Source organism: Xenopus laevis, chromosome 3L, assembly GCF_017654675.1.
Source record: "Xenopus laevis strain J_2021 chromosome 3L, Xenopus_laevis_v10.1, whole genome shotgun sequence".
Lineage (NCBI taxonomy): Eukaryota > Metazoa > Chordata > Amphibia > Anura > Pipidae > Xenopus > Xenopus laevis.
Genome location: NC_054375.1, coordinates 24960994 through 24981603, shown reverse-complemented (window position 1 = coordinate 24981603; position 20610 = coordinate 24960994). Strand labels below are relative to the sequence as shown.

Sequence of the window (20610 nt, the reverse complement as noted above, 5' to 3'; positions counted from 1 at the left end):
CAGAAATAGCCGTTATCTGGAAAACCCCAGGTCCCGAGCACTCTGGATAACAGGTCCAATACCTGTATTGGCAAATAGGCATGTGCATGTGAGTAGATAGTATGCTTTTATATCTTTTCCTTTGAGCCACTACATAGTAACATGGTAACATAGTAAGATGCACGTCCATCAAGCTCAACCTTTTTAGTCTACATATAACCTGCCTAACTGCTAGTTGATCCAAAGGAAGGCAAAGTCCCTGGATCAACTTGTACTATGATCTATCTTCCATAACCCTCTATTCCCTCACTTGCTAAAAAGTCATTCAACCCCTTCTTAAAGCTATCTAATGTATCAGCCAGTACGACTCAGGGAGAGAATTCCCCAACTTCACAGCTCTCACTGTAAAAAACACCTTCCTCATATTTAGCTGGAACCTCTTTTCTTCTAATCAGAATGGGTGACCCTGTGTCAGCTGGAAAGACCTATTGGTAAATAAATCATTAGAGATGTTATTGGACGATCCCCTTATATATTTAGACATAGTTATCATATCACCCTTTAAGCACCTCTTCTCCAGTTTGAACAACCCCAATGTGGCCAGTCTTTCCTAATTGCTGAGATTCCCCATACCTTTTACCAGCTTAGTTGCCCTTTTCTGTACCATCTCTAATTCAATAATGTCCTGTTTGAGCACTGGAGACCTAAACTGTACAGTGTATTCTAGATGGGACCTTACCAGTGCTCTATACAGTGGAAGAATAACCCCCTCCTCCCACAAATCTATGCCCCTGACACTGTTTATGGGAATAATTCAGTTTCTAACATAAACGTGAAAATGTCTGTGTATAATGTTCTCTTTAAATATTCCCAGAACCGATTATAGCACCCCAAAGTAGGACTTGTAATCTTAAATTTCACATGTAGATGATGAGAATCATTCCTGCAAGCACTACATCAGTCATCTTCTTATGTAACATATTGGCCTGCAACTTCAGAATGACTGTGTCCACAGCAACAGAAAGAGCAAATGCCCTTGGAGACCATATGAACAATAAAGAATTTAATTTACAGCAAAGTATAAATATATAAGACTGACTTTTCCTTAAGCTTGATTGTTGGATGCTCCATACATTTTCCTAGCAACTTGCAGCTACTAGTATTGACTGCTTATACCTCCATTCCGCCTGTTCCGCCCAATTGTTTATATAGTCCATAGAGAACCCAGGAACTACTGCCTGTCTGGACCACATGGTCTAGTGGGTCGTGACCATGGATGAAACTGGCTTGCAACAAAAAAACTTATGTTAATGCATTATTGACAGCTCTCTCAATGGCATACACCATGCCAACTCTGAAACTATGACCCAGAACTTGTGCCCAGCTAGAGGGGGCATCACATGCAGCTTTTACTACTTAGTGAGTGCCTGATGGAATTCTGGGCAACGAAACACTGCATTGTGCATACATTTGTATTTGAATTGCACTTTATATAAGGGGATCACGGTACGTAGAAGGATCACCGGCACACAGGAGTTTAGTCAGCAGGGCAAGCCCTTGCAATTTTATTAATGCAGTGCGATTAAAATGATTAAAAAAGGATTAAAATGAGCATGAAGCCAAAACTCAGAGGTTCCATTTGAAGTAGGAAAACAAATTACTCTCAAAAGGCTATTTAGAACTTCTAGGAGTGGCAACTGCATGTTCCTGTGTGTCCTTGTGCCGTCTCAGCTGATAATGTCCTGGAAAGTATCATTGTCTGGTCTACTACTTATCCATCTTAAGTCCTGCACCCAAGACATCAGCATGTCCTCTGTTCAACTAGTGATCCATAGCTGGTAGACATCTCTCCATTTTTATTGCATTTATTCCTCTGGGGGTCTGTATCTTTCCCAGGCAGACAGGTACAGCTTGTATTAGAAGACAGGCATTTGAATCTACCACCCATTTCCCAGTGTGGTTCCCTGCTTTTATGGTGTAAGTTACATAACAGATAATAATGTTCCTCCAATGATACAGCCCCGGACTTTTAAAATACAGAAGTGGCACACCACCCCAAAAAAACCTGCTGCTTTAGGCTCACATACCTCCCAACATTTTGGAAATAGAAAGATGGACACAAAGATTTGTCACATGTATCACAGCGGTAGCAGTATGTGTGGTCACACACCCCCCAATTTCCATGTTCACTTTACTAAATTTGGCAGGTTATGAAAGTTTGAACACATTTCAGTGGTTTTATGTGTTATTACAGTTTTGCTAATGAAGGTGAATTGCCCTTTAAGCTGCAAGTCAGTTCCCCAAGAGACCTGCTTATCTTAAATTGTTACAATTTCTTTGCTTATATCAAATTGTTTAATTGAATCTAAGTGCACCTGCCACATATTCTGGCCTCTCTGCCAAAAGCCAATTACGTTTTAGAAACTTTGTATATTTTTCCAGCTGTTCACTGCAGGAGATCAAAGAGAATATCGGGACTTTTCAGTAACAATCCGGGACTGCGGGTTGAGCTGTCAAAATTGGTACTGTCCTGGGAAAACTGGGACAGTTGGGAGGTATGGGCCCAGGCCTACTTTCCTGGCGTCATCCTGAGCTACAGTATGTTCGCCCAGTCATCAACAGTTATAGGTCCTTCTGTCAGTAATTTGCACCCAAAACTTACCTGCTCCAATGAAATGAATATAATCATTATCCTCTGATTTCTAGCTAGAGCAGGGAGCACTGTGGAGGGGGAGGCCACGGACGAATTGGGGGCAGGGTCAGACTGAGCTGGTGGGGCACGGGGTCCCCAGACCCGTTCCTGCCTGAAACCACTGCCCCGACCTCCCTCTCTGGCCCTGATCGCAGCTGTGATAAGAAAAATGTACATCAGGCTGCTGCTGGGTAGGGAAGGGGGTTTTGTGGCTGAGGCAGCAGCCCCGGTGAGCCCCAGTCCAAAGCTGAATGGGGGTGGTGATTGGGGCAGAAGGGGCAGAGTCAGGGGTGGGGCATGCCTGCTTTAGACACTGCCAGAAACCTTCAGATCCAGGTTGGTCTCTCTGCTTTGTGATGTTCATGCAGATCCAGGCTTAAATATCCTGCATCCAGTAATCTTCTTCTTGTGAACTACAATTCCCATAATTCCCCACAGACCTCCCAACTGTCCCATTTTGAGTGGGACAGTCCCTCTTTTGACAGCTCAATCTGCCCCTGTTAATTTTAAGATTAACAGGTCTCTTGGGACAAGTTAGACTCACATCTTAAAGGGTAATTCATGTTTATTAGCAAAACTGTAATAACTGAAAAAAACACAGAAATGTGTTCAACCTTTCATAACGTGCCAAATTTTTAAAATTGATCATGGTTATTAGGGTGTGGTTAAAAAAATCCACTGCGCTATTCGCGGTGACTCTTTTTGGCCCACCTTTTTATTACCAAAATGTTGGTAGGTATGGACTATTCCTGCTTAAGATACATTGACACAATTCAACACCATGAAACTGGGGATATTTAACTGAATTTGGGAATCTTCTGTGAGCTGTTTTCATGAACTCAAGTCTAGAGATGGGTCGTTGCAACAGTAGGGGGGCACATCACCAAAGTCAGGCCTAGAAAACCATGGCATGTTTTATACAAAGAGTGAAGTATATCACACTCAAATTATACATTAGCCATTGCTGCACAGAATATAAATCACTAAAATAATAGATTAAGACCATTCATTCAGACCTTGTTTTGATAGAAGTCCATGCTGGGATTATTTTCTGTACATACACATTTAGTACAGGATCATTTCTATTTGTCAGAACCTGTGTCTGAAATGTTTTCATTGTGTGAATGGAGGGGATTTTTTTCAAATAAACACTATAATGCTGACTTTGGCCATGGTCTGGATTTGGCCATTGGGTCACATTTACGGACAGCACATGATTACCCACTGAACAGCATGAGGCTTGGCACTTGTCAGATCTAATGCTTTTATGAGACTCTATTAAACAGGTCACGACAGTATATTGCGTAGATAAGAACTGCCTTCTAAAAATGCTTCAGCACTGTACCCTTTAATTGTTTATCCTTATATAAAAGGAGTAGCTGTCAGCATATTTAATCAACTCTCAAGCTGCTGACGTTCATGCCCCCAAAATCTCTTCTCTCCTTTGTAACACTAATAAGAGAAGTTTCTAGGATTCCACCTCTACCTGAATTAGATGCATCATACTCACTGGGTAAATCACATCATCAAAACAGACCCTGAGGTTCAGGTATGATTACTCAGACAGTTACCCTTTGTCCCTGGTCCCTCAGGGCTCGGTATTGGGTCCACTTTTATTTAACTTGTTCATTAATGACTTAGGGGAGGGTATTGTAAGTAATGTATCAGTGTTTGCAGATGACACAAAACTATCCAGCCCAATTAATTCCATCCAGGATGTGGCATCCTTGCAACAGGATCTTGACCAACTGTCAATCTGGGCAGCTAAGTGGCAAATGAGATTCAATGTTGATAAATGTAAAGTCATGCACCTGGGATGTAAAAATATCCAAGCCACTTATACCCTTAAAGTGGTGGTTCTGCTTTGAGTTAACATTTAGTATGTTATAAAATGGCCAAGTCTAAACCAGTTTGCAATTGGTCTTCATTATTTATGTTTTTTAAACTGATCCCATCTAAAAGCAAATGCTCTGTAAGGCTACACATGTATTGTCATTGCTACTTTTTATTGCTCATCTTTCTATTCAGGCCTCTCCTATTCATATTCCAGTCTCTTATTTAAATCAATGCATGGTTGTTGGGAAATTTGCCTTCCTCTCAGTTAGGATCAAATATAAGGTACTGTTTCAGTGGTTGTTCACCCTTGAATTAACTTTTAGCATGATGTAGAGAGTGACACTCTGAGACAATTTGCAATTGGTTTTTATTTTTGATTATTTGTGTTTTTTGAGTTATTTATGCAGGAGCTCTCCAGTTTGTAAGTTCAGCAATCTGGTTGCTAGGATCCACATGACCCTAGCATCCATGCATTGACTTGGATGAGAGACTGGTATATAAACAGGAGAGGACCTGAATAGAAAGGTGAGTAATAAAAAGTAATTAAAAGAAACTAATAACCAGATCAAAATGAAGCTCTCTTCTTACCACCTGCCCTATGGTATGTCCTAAGAGGCTCACTTAGTGCTCACAGTCAATGACCCCTATAAACTAGTGATGATTGCTCTCTTACAATATTGCTCCACCCAAATGCTGAACCCAAAGAGTGCAGGGAATTGTTGAAACTGCCAACATTTCAGACCTGAACTAGGGGAGCGCAAGCAGAGGAGGTACATGCCCAGCACCCCAAGGTAACAAGGTAACAAGCAGAGCACAAAACACAGTCATCCATATAATATGCATCCCCAAGGATTGGGAAGTGTGTCCACCAAAGAACCCTACATGCAGTGGATGTTACTGGGCACAACAGCAAATTAATTTTATTGCACCCAACATATCCAGCGGTTGTCTTGTTTTACCAATATATGTTGAAATTGCTCTTAACGTTTGGGGCCCTCTGCAGCTGCAGGGTCTGCTTCTTCTGTAGTTCCACCCCTGCCCACAAGACAGGCAACAGGGCACTGGGCAGGTACCTGTTAAATGGTCTTCTGCCTACCCCTAGTCCTGGGTATCGTTCTCCCTCTGTTGTACTCACCTCCCTCTCTTCCCGACTGTCACTCTCCCCTACCTTTATCCTCTGCCCTTCCCTCCGCTGCTCTCCCTGCCCTCCCCACTGTTATTGCACATGGACACGCACACTTGTGCACGCTCAAAAGGGGAACGTGGCCCTTGATTCCAGTAAAGGGGGATTTGTTGTGCTCGTACTGCATATAGTGCTGGGAGCTGTGCCCTGAAAATTAAAGAAGGTTTGTTGTATTCTCACTGCAGATAGAGCTGGGAGCTGTGCCCTGAAGATTAAAGCAAACTTCATGTGCTTGGATCGAGAATGTGGAGACACTGTGGATGTCTGTACCAGCTCTGTGTGATTCCCGGTGAGTCTGACTGAGGGAGATATTGAAACTCCAGCGTGTTCCCTGGATGAAGACAAGTGTTGTCTGTGTGCCTGCTACGTGGGAGCAACTACTCTGTCCAACAGGAGAGGTATTCGGGCAGGTAGCACTATCTGGGGAAAGTTAAAGGGGTGGTTCACCTTTAAGTTAACTTTTAGTATGTTTTACAATGATCAGTTCTAAACATCTTTTTAACTAATCTATATCATTTATTTTTTATAGTTTTTGAATTATCTGCCCTGTTCGTCTGACACTTTCCAGCTTTCACATCGGGGTCACTGACCCCATCTAAAGAATAAATGCTCTGTAAGGTGACACATTTTTCGTTATTGCTACTTTTTATTACTTGTCTTTCTGTTCAGGCCTTATTCATATTTCAGTCTCTTATTTAAATGAATGCCTGGTTTCTAGGGAAATTTAGATCCTAGTAACCAGATTACTGAAATGGCAAACTGGAGAGATGCTGAATTAAAAACGTAATAACTCAAAAACCACAAATAATGGAAAAAGATTACCAATTGCAAATTGTCTCAGAATATCACTCTCTATATCATACTAAAAGTTAATTTAAAGGTAAGAGCTCTTGTGGAAAGGGACTGTGACTCTCTTTATAAAACAGGAGTGAAGTGTGAGACTTTGCCTGGTGAGGACTGTGCCACACAGGTTCCCCAGGGCAATTGTGTTATTGATTAATACTGTGTATTTGCACTTTTCTTCTCTGCCAGTTATATAAAGTTCTATTTGTTTTACTGCAACAGTGGGATTAATCATTTGTTTTCTTGTGGGGCCACCCATCAGTGCATCCCTGGATCCCACTAGGTGGAGACACTGCCATGGAGAGACATTCCCTGTACCCTTTTTATTTAGCAAAGGGGATTCAGGACCTGTGTATGGTAAGATATTAATGATGTATATCCTATAATACAGGTGGTGGCCAAGATTGGGTTACGTCACTTTCTGGTTGGTCCATCAAACTGTGCCAGTAGAATCCCTTTAGAGGGAACATTTACAGGGATGGCTCATCTTTTTTTTTACTTTTGGTGTATTATAGAATGACCAGTTCTAAGCAACTTTTCAATTGGTCTTCATTATTAATTTTTTATAGATTTTTAATTATTTGCCTTTTTCGCCTGACTTTCAAATTGGGGTCATTGACCCCATCCAAAAACAAATGCTTTGTAAGAGTACACATTTATTGTTATGGCCGCTGTTTAATACTCCTTTTTGTCTTCAGTCCCTCTCCTATTCATTGCTGAAATTACAAACTGGAGAGCTGCTGAATAAAAAGTCCACAAATAATAAAAAATGCCAATTGCAAATTGTCTCAGAATATCACGCTTTACATCAAACTAAAAGTTTATTTAAAAGTGAACACCCCTTTTAAGAAATGTTTCATGTTTCATCAATCCAAAAGCGCTTTCAAAATTAAGATTGTAAACAGGCCTCCCCTTTCTAATGATGATTGCAATAAATGAATATATATTTTTGTGGTATATTTTGATGTTGCAATAAATACATTTTTGCACTATGAACCCTATACCTTTATTAACATTATAGATGCAGCTTATAGGTGCAGGGTATAGGGGTAATACTTATGTGTGATTTATAGCAACTGTAATGGGGCTTTCCCCATAACTAAATATGAAAGCTGAAACCTGTCAGGTTCAATGTAACCCTAAATATGAATTTGTTTTAATAAGGGGAACAACTGATGGAATATCCCATTTATCCAGATGAGACCGTTACATATATTTGGCAAGTGACTCAAGGAGATGCCCCATTGTCATCTGATCCACGTTGTCTAACAAGACTGAACTCCAGCTCCTTTGATCCACAGAAATATTTATCTTCTGGGCCTTTTGGACCTGCAAGATTCGCAAGATGGCGACGGTGAGCTCCGCTGCGCTTCTCTGCATTTAAGGGTGAGAATCTTTTAAAGAGGGTTTTTTTACACTAAAGCACATTGAGGAGAGGGGAGGGGCAATGCCTGGATGCTTGGGGGGCTTATGGTAGGGGGGGTTTAGTTCTCCTTTAAAAAATCAGAATAAGAAAGTATGAATGGAAAATGATGGTCTAAAATATAAGAATACCTCGAAAACCTCCAAAAAAATTTAGTTTTTCTGACAATTTCTAGCGAAAAAATTCCAAAATCCTATAAAAGTCTGAGTTGATGTAAAGAGGTCCAATAGGATCAGCGCAGCTCCCACTGACTTCTATAGGACCTAGACAATTTTTACCTGACAAAGTTTTGATATCAGTGGTTTTATGGTTTTTACACTTAATAAATCTCACATTTTTTGAGCTTCTTTAAAAAGTGAGAAAACCACCAATTCTAATGGTTTGTGGAAAAAACAGCCCGGTAGTGTTGGTATCAGGAGAAGAACTGCACAAGCTAAAGAGTCTTCTGTACCACATGTATAAATTGTGATGTACAATAACTAGTGTTTTATATCAAAGTTGACACCTTTCTTCAGGCAAGTGTATTGTTGAGATACTCAGAAGCCACTGTGTGCTTTAAAAAACAAAATTTCTTACAAAAGGCTACTGCATTGTAAACACTGTGTGGGTTACAGTGACATTCAGAACGCTTACTAAAACTGTATTATACTATGCCAAAAAAGCTTTGGTGTTGAAATGGATGCCCCCCCAACCTCCCACATTACAACATTGGTTGTCACTGATAGGAAAGTCATTGGTAAATATAAAACTGGCGTACAAAGCAAGAGGGTGCCCCACCAGATTTTGGTCAAAATGGTCCCCCTGGCTGGAATTACACCCAGAACAAGAACCCTGAAAGGGCACTGTAGATGATTCCCCTAGGACCCGTTGGGTGATTAACCTCAACATCACTACTGATGGTAATATTGCTCAGTAACTCATGCTCCTGACTCAAACAGCAGACATTACTACGTATGTTTCATTTAACAAATATTTCCTTGTCTTTTGTTTCTTTTTTGTATAGTAACCTTTTTTCCATATCCCCTTCCCTTCCCTTCCTGTTGAAACTCAATAAATATACGCTTTTAAAAAAAAAAAGCAGGGGACATTACCAACTCTATCGGCATTTTTTTCCTTTTAGATCATGTTTTCTATGCTGGTGGTGCAACTGTTCATCTTCTTAGCGGAAATCCTCCCGAGGGCACATCACCAGGTTTTGCCCTGTTCCCAGGTACCCCTTGCACCTCTCTGGGTGGACAAATGCACAGGGAAAAATATTTGACTCTCATGAACGTTTTGTTCATACTGTTTACGATGCAGTGTCACAGATTTGTTTTTCAAGCTGCAGTTTAAGCATCCGTTTGGAATTAAAAATTGGGTGATTTTGGAAAAAAGTATACTATCCGTGGCAATTATCATTAGCCTTGCACATGTTCCCTGTGGTGGGAGCTGGTTAGAGAAATGTGAGTAAAGGGAGTGGGTAGTCCAGATCTGTCTATGGGCCTTAGCAATAAATCAAAAGTCTAGTGATCTGCACAGAAATGTTTTTTAACTAATCTCCAGCACTATTCAGCCTCGTAGCTGGTGACACAGGCATGTGGTCTATTTCGGTTATGGGAGAGGCCCCTGTAATCACAGAATTGCTTTACTTTCAGCTCATTTAACTTGGGTAAAGGGGTTAAAGTTCACAATCCAAACAATTTTTTAGCTCCAATGTTTCCTAGCAATTTATTTTTTACCTGATTTCCCATGAGCGGGTTAGTAAGGGCTTGTTGCTGTTTTAAGTATTACAATTCTGGATAACAGGTATGGGACCTGTTATCCAGAATGCTTGGGACCTGTGTTTTTCCGGATTACAGATTTCTGTAATTTGGATCTTCATACCTTAAATCTACTATAAAATTATTTAAACATTAAATAAACACAATGGGCTGGTTTTACTTCCTAGTTGCGATCAAGTACACACCACAGTTTTATTATTACAGAGAGAAAAGGGAATTATTGAAAAGAAAAATGGATTATTTGGATAAAATGGAGTCTTTTACTTCATAAAAGATCTCCTGATAACAGATCCCTGTTTATTATTTGATTTATTTCACAAAAGCATCATATCAAAACTTTTATTTCTATGAATCCAGATGTGTAATTGGTACCGTGTATTGCGTATCTCTCTGTACAGGCCTTTGCTGTTTATCTTTCACTCTGACTTCTAGACTGCTGCTTGGTTGTTGGCATGTTTGGCCACAGGGGTTCTGCCCACTGGTGATTTATTTTGTCAGTTCAATGTTGTTCTTCAACTCTGAGCTCCTGCACAGTAGGTTTGTTATCTGTTGTTATTATCTTCCCTAAGCTCAGATAGCTTGTGTTTTAGGAATTATTCAGATATGGGGGAGACTTGCTTATTATACATATCTGTCGCTGGTTCTCATGTTCAGGATAAGAAGTGAATATGGCACCATCTTGGATTTAATTTCCCTGTTTGCTTCTACACTGGGTGCTATAAAACGCTGTCATTTTGAGACATGCATCTTGCTTTTTCCTTTAGCCATGAGGGGCCCCTCTGCGAGGGAGGTATTGTCTGCTTGGAGAATCGCTTAATGCATTTCCCCCTTTAAACGCTGTGGAAGTCTCTCTTTGGACAGGAGCTGACTCTGCCTGTGTCTAGCTCAGTTCATGGCCGAAAGTGGGAGACAGGGTGCAGAACTGAGATTGCAGGCTAAAGAGGAAGGTCCTGGTGGGGTTTGCGGGTCCTTACCGGACCCCCTAAGTCTGTGGGCCCCTTAGGATCATAGGGTTTTCTTCTTGTTGGTTACACCACTGTATACAGGCTTAGGGGCAGATGTATGAAGGGTCGAATATCGAGGGTTAATTGACCCTCGATATTCGACTAGGAACTAAAATCCTTCGACTTCGAATATCGAAGTCGAACGATTTAGCGCAAATCCTGCGATCGAACGATCGAAGGATTATTCCTTCGATCGAACGATTAAATCCTTCGAATCGAACGATTCGAAGGATTTTAATCCAACGATCGAAGGAATATCCTTCGATCAAAAAATCTCAGGCAAGCCTATGGGGACCTTCCCCATAGGCTAACATTGACTTCGGTAGCTTTTAGCTGCCGAAGTAGGGGGTCGAAGTTTTTCTTAAAGAGACAGTACTTCGATTATCGAATGGTCGAATAGTCGAACGATTTTTAGTTCGAATCGTTCGATTCGTAGTCGAAGGTCGAAGTAGCCCATTCGATGGTCGAAGTAGCCCAAAAAACACTTCGAAATTCAAAGTTTTTTTAATTCGAATCCTTCACTCGAGCTTTGTAAATGTGCCCCTTAGTGTTGGAAACCAGGTTGCATTTTATTGATAAAAATGTTCTGAGGATGCCCATGCCTGCTGGTGGGTCACAGGTACTGTAGCACTTTCTGCACCCTCTAATAGTAGTTCCCCTATAAATAGGTTTCTGATATTGATGTTACAAACCCACTCGGTGACACACAGTCTTGGAGTGACCTAGACAATGTTGGCTTGGAAACATTATAGATTGTAGGGTGGGGAGAAGGTGATATCCATAGACACCTGCTAAACACCTAAGCATCCAATTCCAGACGTGTAACAAAGAAGATGAAGATTTTTGGCCAAATCCCTGAATGTTTCCCTGCCTGTTAAACTTACAATACACTCGGAAAGGGATATGGATTTGACACATAGAAAACAGTTACTCATGTGTCACAAATCAGAAGGATTTCCCGTTATCTTAGTATGGGGATCTGTAATATGGATGAATCGTGTGCATTTTTGCTTACCTGCCAGTATTCTGTGTTCACAGGAGAAATGGCTGTATAGTAACCCCACAGGGCAGGTTCAGGCTTTGTACCCACATGCATCTTCTCATCTGCCCAATGAATATTGTGTTGTGCATTTTAACCTTCATTGATTGGGGCTCAGGGCTGGAGAGAAGGGAAGGTGAGAGCCAGTTTGCTCATGTGTGTTATATTCCATATGGTGGAGGCACCTGATAGGCCAGACTATGAAAATAAGAATGGGATCCATTCCTCATATTAAATATGGTTGCTGGGTATTGGAATATAGACTATGTCTCTATACACTGAATGCTTTCAAAATGTTTTATTTTTCATTCCCTTTTATATCCATATGCTCTTAATGTGATACATTCAAGTGTCAGTTTCAATTAAACTCTGGTTTATCTTATACATTTTTTTTCTTTCCCTCCAGGTTTTTGATGTGCGTGTGCCAGTGGGTGCACTGAGTATACAGCCTTATTGCCATGATGGAGGATGCCCAGAATGACCATTATAAACAGAATCTCCATCCTGTTATCCCAGTGTAAGAATGCTTGTTGCAGCAGCCATGCCCGCTGGAGGACTGTGTCTCTCACCTACAGGTACTAAACCTTTCAATGTTTCTTCATTGCTAATTTGGTCAATTCTGTCACTCAGAATAAAGACACACACACAGTGGCTTATCGGTTAATCTGTGCAAGACACAGCTTTATTAATCATAACAATGAAAAATGTGCGATTTTTGATCCAGAGGAAGGCAAAAAACCTCTGTGAAGCTTTGTTCTATCTGCTTCACTAGAGGGAAAAATTCCTTCCTGACCCCTTAACGGCAATCGGATTTGCTCCCAGGATCAATGCACCATATTACATCAAGTGAAAGGAAAATGGCAGCATACACATGAGCACCAGTAAGCTGTTTAGTGAAAACTGCATTCCCTTTCATTCCATTCTGCAGACCCCGGCCTCTACAGTTTGAGAGATGGAGTAAAATGGAATGCAGGTTTCACCAAGTGGCTTAAGGGTACTCCTGTTTATGATGCCATATTTTGGTGTAAAGAGGAGAAGAGGAACTGCTGATGGTATTACAGTGCAAGGAAAGGAAGGCACTGCTGGTGATATTACAGTGAAAAGGAAGGCACTGCTGGTGATATTACAGTGGAAAGGAAAGGGAGGCACTGCTGGTGGTATTACAGATGAAGGAAAGGAAGGCACTGCTGGTGATATTACAGTGGAAGGAAAGGGGAGGTACTGCTGGTGGTATTACAGTAGAAGGAAAGGGGAGGCACTGCCGGTGGTATTATAGTGGAAAGGGAGGCAGAAGAGACATTATTGGTAATGCTATGGTCGATGGTAGAGAAGGCACTGCAGGTGGAATTGGGGTACTCTTACCTGGTGGAGCTGTCAGGTGGTGCATTTTCCCAACTCTAGCCTGCAAAAGACAAACAATATAATTTGAAATGCATTCCTCATATTTTACTTTGCAATTGATATTCCTGAAACCCTATAATACTTTGGGGCACATTAATCACAAATTGGGTGGTTTGTTGAAATAAAAATATTGACTAATTGTGGTTGCAACTTTTCCAACAACTTGTGATTACAAATCATTGGTTTCCATGTATTTTTAAACAATTTGTACAGTTGTGATTTCTGTGACATTTGGGGTGAAATTTATGGTGGCTTTGTACTTGCCCAAATGATGAAGATACACTTCCATTGGTTTCCTTGGAATGTGAACAGGTTTCATCAGCCTGAGAGTTTGTTGTGATTGTTTTTGCCACGTATACAAAAACCACAAAATTAGAATCATCATAGGGATCATCTTAATATTTCAATAAAATCCACTTTGCCCCGCATGCACGCAATATGGCTGCTTCCCATAGCCAGCTCTGCTCTGATCAGTGCCCCTGCACCCATAACTCAAGGAATACTAACGCTAGGCACTTCTTGTTCTGACTTGTGCTTCATGTATTTTTAATTAGGTCTTTTCTTACCCATCATCCCCTTTGGACTTAAAATGCTGCATAGTTAAAGTCCAGAAAGGCTTCATCGATCTCGCTTGCCATCTCAGCAGGGGGTCCTTTGGGCTGGGTCAGATTCGCAGACAGCTTGGTGAACTCCTCATCGAAATACCCCACATCCTCCGGTCCATTTAGGCTGGGCACGAACGGAGCTGTTACGTTCTTCTCAATAATATCATCCCAGACAATGCCCTGCAAAATAGGCACCATAACAAATGCTCATTATTAGAGTTTCATCATTAGAAGCTGAGGATATGAAAGGACTGTATCTCTTGGATAATTATTTGGACAATACAGACAGGGGACTTACATTAAAGAATGGATGTTCTGCTACATCTGCGGCATTCCCCGGGGTGGAACCTAGCCTCTCCTCAGGATTCTTCTTCAACAGCTACAAGAAGTGAAAATAGCAGTTACACTGAAGAAGCAGAAGCTTCAGGGAACTCAAGAGAAAGTGGTCACTGATTATAATAAACTGAAAGCTCAGCGCTACTTACCTGTGATATGAAGCTTACTGCTTCGGAGTCCAGGGATGAGGGGTAGTGTGGCTCATCCTCCACGATGGAATCATATATAAAGTCCCTGTCGTATCCGGTGAAAGGTCTCTGAAATGATTCATAGGTATTTATTAGGAGGCCATTCTTTTTACACAGAGTGTTTGATGAGTATAGATAAAGAACAGTATTTAACTTTAATACATCCACCTATAGCTGGCCAGTGGCAATTGCTGCTTACCGTTCCGAGGAGCATCTCATAAACGATGACGCCAAGAGCCCACCAGTCGACGGCTCTTGAGTACTCCTCCTCCATCACGACTTCGGGCGCCATATAAGCAGGACTCCCAACCATGGTGTTGGTGCGGTCTCCATATCCAATGCCTTTATAAAAAAAGAAAAAATATAATTGTATGCCCTAAATGAGTTCCCTTTGCTCTGTGTAATAATACAAGGTGGCTCTTACCAGTTTTGCTCATCCCAAAATCGGCGATCTTGATGTAGCCGTCTTGATCCATTAGTAGATTCCCCGGCTTTAAATCTCTGTATTAAATTAAAAGGAAGATGTTATGACACATTAAAACTGCTGTGAAATAGCTGAGCCATAAGCCAAGCTCAAAGAATTCTGGTTCCTGTCCTTTTTCCTACCCTTAGCTTTCCAAGCAGTGACTTTCAACCTGTAATTGTCCTGCTACTAAATTGCAACAGCTACAAACCCCCCTTTATTAACTCTTACCTGTGTATGACGTCCTTGCTGTGAATTCCTTCTAAACCAAGCGTTATACAAGCAGCGTAGAACCTGCAAGAATAAGAAAATGACATTTGATTATTATATGGCGCATTCATAGAGGTATCTTAAAGGGGTGCTTAACTATTATATTATAGAATGGCTAATTATTAGCAGCTTTTCAATTGGTCTTCCTTTTTGTACATTTTTTTATTTATTTGTCTTCTTATTCTGGCTCTTTCAGGCTTTTAAATGGGGATCACTGGCCCCATCTAAAAAGCAAAAGGTACTGTGCACTGTAAGGTAACAAATGTATTGTTATTGCTATTTTTTATTACTCATCTTTCTGTTCAGACCCTCTTCTTTCCAGGCTCTTATTCAAATCGATGCATGGTTGCTAGGGTTATGTGGCTAACTAATTGCAAACTAATTGCAAACTGGAGAGCTGCTGAATAAAAAACTAAATAACTCAAAAACCACAAATCATAAAAAATTAAAACCAATTGCAAATTGCCTCAGAATATAACTCTCTACATCATACTAGAGATTAATTCAAAGGTGAAAACCCTTTACTATTAGTGTAGCTTACCTCTGCCACTGTCATTATCCTCCCCTACTCCTCAGTCTTCTATAACTCTGGGACAAATATCCACCTACTGCCATTTATACTTACTTGGTTGTCTGTAGATCAAAGTGCTGGCTCCTCATCAGGTGGGTTCTTAAACTGCCTCCTGCCACAAACTCCATGATGAAAAACAGCTGGTTTTTGGTGCTGAATGTGGCGTATAAGTCCACTATAAAACTGTGTGGATTCACCAACTGTCCAATTTGCTTCTCTGTTAAAATGCTGAAATATAAAAGAGAAAATGAGTCCGGCACAGAGTAAATTATCTTGGTAACAAAAGCAACTGGGTGAAAGGAAGGGAAGTGAAAGAAAAGTATATAAAATAGAAAAGATTGTGAGACAGAAAGCAACTGCTCCAAAAGCAAAATGAGAGGATTATGGAATCATTCTCAGTGAACTTACTGTTCTATATCATCAGTGGAGTCGATGTTGTCCTTCTTGAGCACTTTAATAGCGCAATAGATGTTTGCTGGAAGATACTCTACTAGTAGAACCTGGAATTAGAAAGTGAGTTTAGTGTCATTGTTACCCTGTATATGCTGCTAAAGATCCAAGTCCTAATTAGAGACTCAATCAGTTACCTTGCCGAAGCTTCCTCTGCCTAAAACCTTAATCCGGCGAAAGTCCTTTGCTGTAAAACTGCTGAACTGTAGCTCTCTGAAAGGGAATAACATAAATTGTGTTTTGTGCAGCTTGAAAAACAATGTATATCTATATTAATAATGTATGTATTTATGTCTTATATTGAGGGTTTGTCTTACTGTGTCGTTTCAGCCTCCTCTACTGTCATCTCTTCAGCCTGAGAATCCTCTGGAATGGGGCTGTAATCGCCGGGGAGAGGACCCATCGATGTTTCAGAAGAGTCTTCTTCATTCTCAGGAACTTCACTATTGGGAAGAGGTCATTGAGGTACATGATTAGTATAATGCAAGTTTATCGTAGAAATCAGTCTTAACCGCAGCCTCCCATATAAAGTGTGAGTTTACCTTTCTTCCTCATTCTGTTGTTGTTGTTGCACTGGATCTTCTTCAACAACAGATTCTGCCTCTTCCTCAGCCTCCTCATTTGTATCTTCTACAGGTAAGTCCCTTTAAATATAATGACGGGTTAGTGTTTATTCTAATTCATTTTTTTCCCTTAGTGATTTATAAGCTTCACGCTATCCTCTTTTCTTCCCTTAGCAAATACATTCTCCATAATCCTTAATACTACAGCACCCCTAGCCATAATTCATAGATGGCACTGTACAATTATGTATTGTGGAATCTCCCGGCCAAATGAAGGGGCATCTTACCACCTGTCCTCTTTTTTTATGCCAATACTTTCATCTGTTGGTACCTTACTTTAATTAGAATAATATTCCTGTTATTGTGAAGATATTTTTGTTCTTATTTGAAGGGATAATCTCTAATAAACTCCAAAATATCCTTACCTGTCAGATGGTTCTTCAGGCAGGCTGTTCTGTCTCTGGAACAGGTTCCTCAGATGATTCATCATGTTGATGCTGCAAACAAGAGACAGGCAATTATTGAATGTGGCTTTACATGGATATGATAAGGGCAGTGTTTGTGTCCAAGAAAGGAATGGTGTCAATGTAATATACTCACTTGTGATGAATCACTGGCGGGGTCTGAAATGACCTGAACCTCAGGCGCAGCGATCTCTGGTGCAGGGAAGTTGACATCGGTGTCCCTTGTAGTCTCCAGAACTGCAAATAAATTTGAAGGATATTAGGATTTTCAAATACAACATTCTTGAATCTAAGGCTTAAGACCTTTTTCTTGATTTGTTAAGATGCTGCCAATGAACATTGTTTTAAAATATAAATTTAAAGGATATGAAGGTCATCTATAGTTCTGTGGGGCTCAATCTAATGGTCCACATCAACACCAAAGAATTGGACGGCACTCCGATCAAAAGGAATACAGGTTTATAGCATACTCCTGCAGGGATCCTACGCCCAAGGATCCCTGCAGGAGTATGCTATAAACATGTATTCCTTTTGATCGGAGTGCCGTCCAATTCTTTGGTGTTGATGTGGATCTTAGCAGTGGGGATGCAGCAGACAGAGCACCCGATAGGAAACATATGAAGCAGCTACAGGGAAGAGCTTTGAGCAGTCCTTTTGTTTTTGAGCTCAATCTAATGGGGGTCAACCTAATGTCCATGAAGAGGTAGTGTATGTGATGTTATGATGACACACATGTAATGCCAATAGGAAAGAGGCCAGAGACTGTTATATCTTACCTGGAGAATTCTCTGCTTCCCTCTGAGCTAGCTGCACATTGAGCTTGTGGAGAGAGGAGAAAAGGGCTTTCACCTTCCTCTCACTGATGTTCCTCAGCTCCTTCACTTGGGCTTTGGTCTGTCTGTCCTTGGTGACAAGGTACAGCTTTTGCGCCCCTGCTGCTATCCTCATCTCCTTCCGGATGTCTCTCAGCAGCTCCTGCTTCATACCTGAAAAGCAAATACTCACCCAGGGCTCACAAGCATCAAAAGACTGATTGATGTCAACAGTCTATAGAGAATAGGGAACAAAATCAAGAAAAAAATGATTAAGCAATTGAAATCCTCCCAAACTTTTTAATGAATATGGAACATTTTTTATGTGATATTTGTGAAGAACATCTGAAAAATGTAATAGTAATGTTTGTCAAACAGGTTTGTAAAATATTTCTTGTAAGCTGAGGATTTTCTCTTTTGCAGTGACAGTTCCCCTTTATATCTGGTGGCAAGGACTCTAATCGTCAGGCATGAAACAACGACTTTATATTTCCATCTGTCTTACCTCAGTATGCCGGTGCCGGTGCAGGATGTTGCACAGTTTGGCGCCCATCTTGACGCTCCTGTATCAGGAAAAAAAGGTTGGTATAAGTCACTGCTTTAGTGGAGATAAAGAATACAAATGTTTGTAGCTGCTGGTAAATGGCAAGCTCAGGACAAGCATCTCTCTGTAACTTTCCCACTACACATATTAACAATGAGCTGCTGTTACCATGCATAGGACATTCTAAGAGAACTAGCCCTTAAATTAAACTATTATTTAAACTAATATCATTAAACTATTAATTAAACTATTTTAGTTGCTTATAAATGTACTTATACAAGTGCTTATTTGCTGCTAGTTTACCCCTGGAACTATATCAGCATGACTGTCGCGCTGTGGGAAGCCCAAATATTGCTCCGGGATCTCAGCCCCTGACTCCCAAATATATATATGTGGAAATTTTAAAGACTATTTGTAGCTAAAAACTACAATAATCATTGTCTTTAATATGTCCCCCCATCCCAGTGTCTTTATCGGCTCCACTAAACCCTGAATTCTGAAATAAAAACTTGCTTTCTGTACCTGTCACAAGTCAAAGGTCCACCCAGACCCTCCCCTTTTTCAGACAATCCCCTCCCATTTATTTGTTCCACAAATCAGACCATTATAACTGTTAGCCCCCACTTTCCTCTGGATCAGCTAGCAGTTACACAGGTTTTATTTAGACAAAAAGGTTGAACTTGATGGACGTGTGTCTTTTTTTCAACCTCATCTGCTATGTAATAAATATTACCAGAGGGATAAATTCAGGATCCCTACCTTCCTCCTGATGACCCGCAATGGGTTGAGCAGGTTGCTGTAATTTCTCTGCTCTTGATGTAAGTTGGTAGTCTTTAAAAAGACTGTTTTTTTTCTTCTTTATCCTCTTCTTTGTCGCTTTTTGGAGTCGCTGCAAATCGCTCAGATCACTAAGATCGCTCTTAGTATTTCATTTTTTTGGGGAGAGACAAAAAGAGATTGTGAGCCAAACACTCTTTGACACATAAAGCTTTGAATACTGTTTTTCCCTTTCTCTATTCTTCCCAGTTATACTGCGCTACTGAATATGTTTGCTGCTCCGAAATAACCAGTAACACCACCCAGTAGCAGCTTTAATAGAATGAAGAAGCCAATTAGGGCACATACAAAAGGTTGGTACAATCAAGGCCCTGGACACCCCTGCCAACCAAGTGTGGGTCCTGGTGACCCCAATGTACTTAGGGGACTGTACAGACTAACGGTTAAAAACAGCTGAATATTACTGCCGTATATTACTGGCAGGGGACCTACTCTGATCAGTTCCCTGCACCCATAAACACTAGGGATCTTTATTGTAGGAATTTATTCTTCTGATTTTTGCTACTAATATTTCCATTTTGGCCCTTCCTTACATATCATCCACACTAGTGCTGATGCTAGGGACAGTTGCTTATTACAATTTCTAGGATGAGTGGTACCCTTAACACCAAATGAAGCAATAAATAGACAGGGAACATTAAATACACATTGCATTAGAACTACAACTATGCCGCAGGGGATGCTGGGAATTGTAGTTCAGCTATAGCTAGAGAAGAACAGGTTTAGGCTCAGCGAGACAGTGATTTGTGTTGCCTTTCTGTTCCTTAGCTCTGCACTACCCACTACAGGTCTCACTACCCCTAGCAATGGAACACGGGCAGATTTTGGGCACCTTGACACCCACAAGATTTAGTAGATTGGGGGGCAGGGCTGCCATCAGTAACCATTTTTTAGGGGAATTAGGCCCTAGGGCTGTATTACTGAGTAACTGTAGGGATTAGCAATTCAACATTGTTTTATTAAATAATTCCCCTAACATGTACCTATTTGCCTCCCACAGCCGGGGTATTTGAAGGAAAAGTGCATAAAGCGTACTAAAAACAAATTAATTTTTTTTTTTTATTGAGAATTTAATTAAAAGTAGGTAGGTGTGTGTGTATGGATGCTGGATTTTCATTTGGAGGGGTTGAACTTGATGGACTTTGTCTTTTTTCAACCCAATCTAACTATGTAACTATGTAACTCAATTAAATGTAGTTACATGTTAAGGTTGGTACATAAGAGCAATGGAGAAACCAGGGGGCACTGGGCAAATTTCTAAGGAGCCTGTCAATACTGGGAACTAGAATAGAATGATAGAATTAGGACTTTTATGACATAGCCCAGGGGTCTCCAAATGTTATCTTT

The 20610-nt window shown here is 40.7% G+C and overlaps 2 protein-coding genes and 1 long non-coding RNA gene across 7 annotated transcripts in view; 1 reads left to right on the top strand and 2 right to left on the bottom strand.

Annotated features, from left to right (window-relative positions):
* Window positions 1–18436, top strand: part of LOC121401097 — a 41733-nt gene extending 23297 nt beyond the window's left edge. The window contains exons 6-14 of one of the 4 annotated variants that reach the window (XR_005966104.1): window positions 5876–6088; window positions 6796–6890; window positions 7731–7919; window positions 9077–9166; window positions 12166–12334; window positions 13715–14354; window positions 15219–15260; window positions 16374–16508; window positions 18306–18436. This is a non-coding gene — a long non-coding RNA (uncharacterized LOC121401097). Of the gene's footprint in view, window positions 1–5875; window positions 6089–6795; window positions 6891–7697; window positions 7920–9076; window positions 9167–12165; window positions 12335–13714; window positions 14375–15218; window positions 15261–16373; window positions 16509–18305 lie in introns of all 4 variants that reach the window. The other 3 variants (XR_005966103.1, XR_005966107.1, XR_005966105.1) reach the window with 3 other exon arrangements.
* LOC121401070 (serine/threonine-protein kinase N2-like) lies at window positions 13745–16446 on the bottom strand. Its single transcript, XM_041585432.1, has 10 exons — window positions 16361–16446; window positions 16181–16256; window positions 16002–16093; window positions 15648–15821; window positions 14984–15046; window positions 14714–14790; window positions 14489–14631; window positions 14251–14358; window positions 14064–14144; window positions 13745–13945 (listed from the first exon to the last, which is right to left on the bottom strand). The coding sequence occupies exons 1-10, from the start codon at window positions 16444–16446 to the stop codon at window positions 13745–13747; spliced, it is 1101 nt and encodes a 366-aa protein (XP_041441366.1).
* LOC121401091 (serine/threonine-protein kinase N-like) lies at window positions 17608–20278 on the bottom strand. Of its 2 annotated transcripts, XM_041585464.1 has the most exons (3): window positions 19186–20278; window positions 18388–18445; window positions 17608–18117 (listed from the first exon to the last, which is right to left on the bottom strand). In XM_041585464.1, exons 2-3 carry the CDS (start codon window positions 18433–18435, stop codon window positions 17836–17838), a joined length of 330 nt encoding a protein of 109 aa, XP_041441398.1. In that variant the 5' UTR covers window positions 18436–18445; window positions 19186–20278; the 3' UTR covers window positions 17608–17835. The 2 variants fall into 2 exon arrangements, with proteins under 2 accessions (XP_041441398.1, XP_041441399.1); XM_041585465.1 differs by lacking the exon at window positions 19186–20278 and having other exon boundaries at window positions 18388–19178.
* Between the last annotated feature and the right edge of the window lie 332 nt (window positions 20279–20610).

Excerpts from the sequence above, each read along its gene's own strand:
- LOC121401070 (XM_041585432.1), bottom strand. The coding sequence starts at position 16,446 with ATGGGTCCTCTCCCCGGCGATTACAGCCCCATTCCAGAGGATTCTCAG. Across the intron at positions 15,822-16,001 it reads TCCACTGATGATATAGAACA|CATTTTAACAGAGAAGCAAA; the intron begins GTAAGTTCACTG and ends TTTATATTTCAG. Across the intron at positions 14,791-14,983 it reads AGCAAGGACGTCATACACAG|AGATTTAAAGCCGGGGAATC; the intron begins GTAAGAGTTAAT and ends AATTTAATACAG.
- LOC121401091 (XM_041585464.1), bottom strand. The coding sequence starts at position 18,435 with ATGGGCGCCAAACTGTGCAACATCCTGCACCGGCACCGGCATACTGAG. Across the intron at positions 18,118-18,387 it reads ACCGGCACCGGCATACTGAG|ACTGTTGACATCAATCAGTC; the intron begins GTAAGACAGATG and ends TATTCTCTATAG.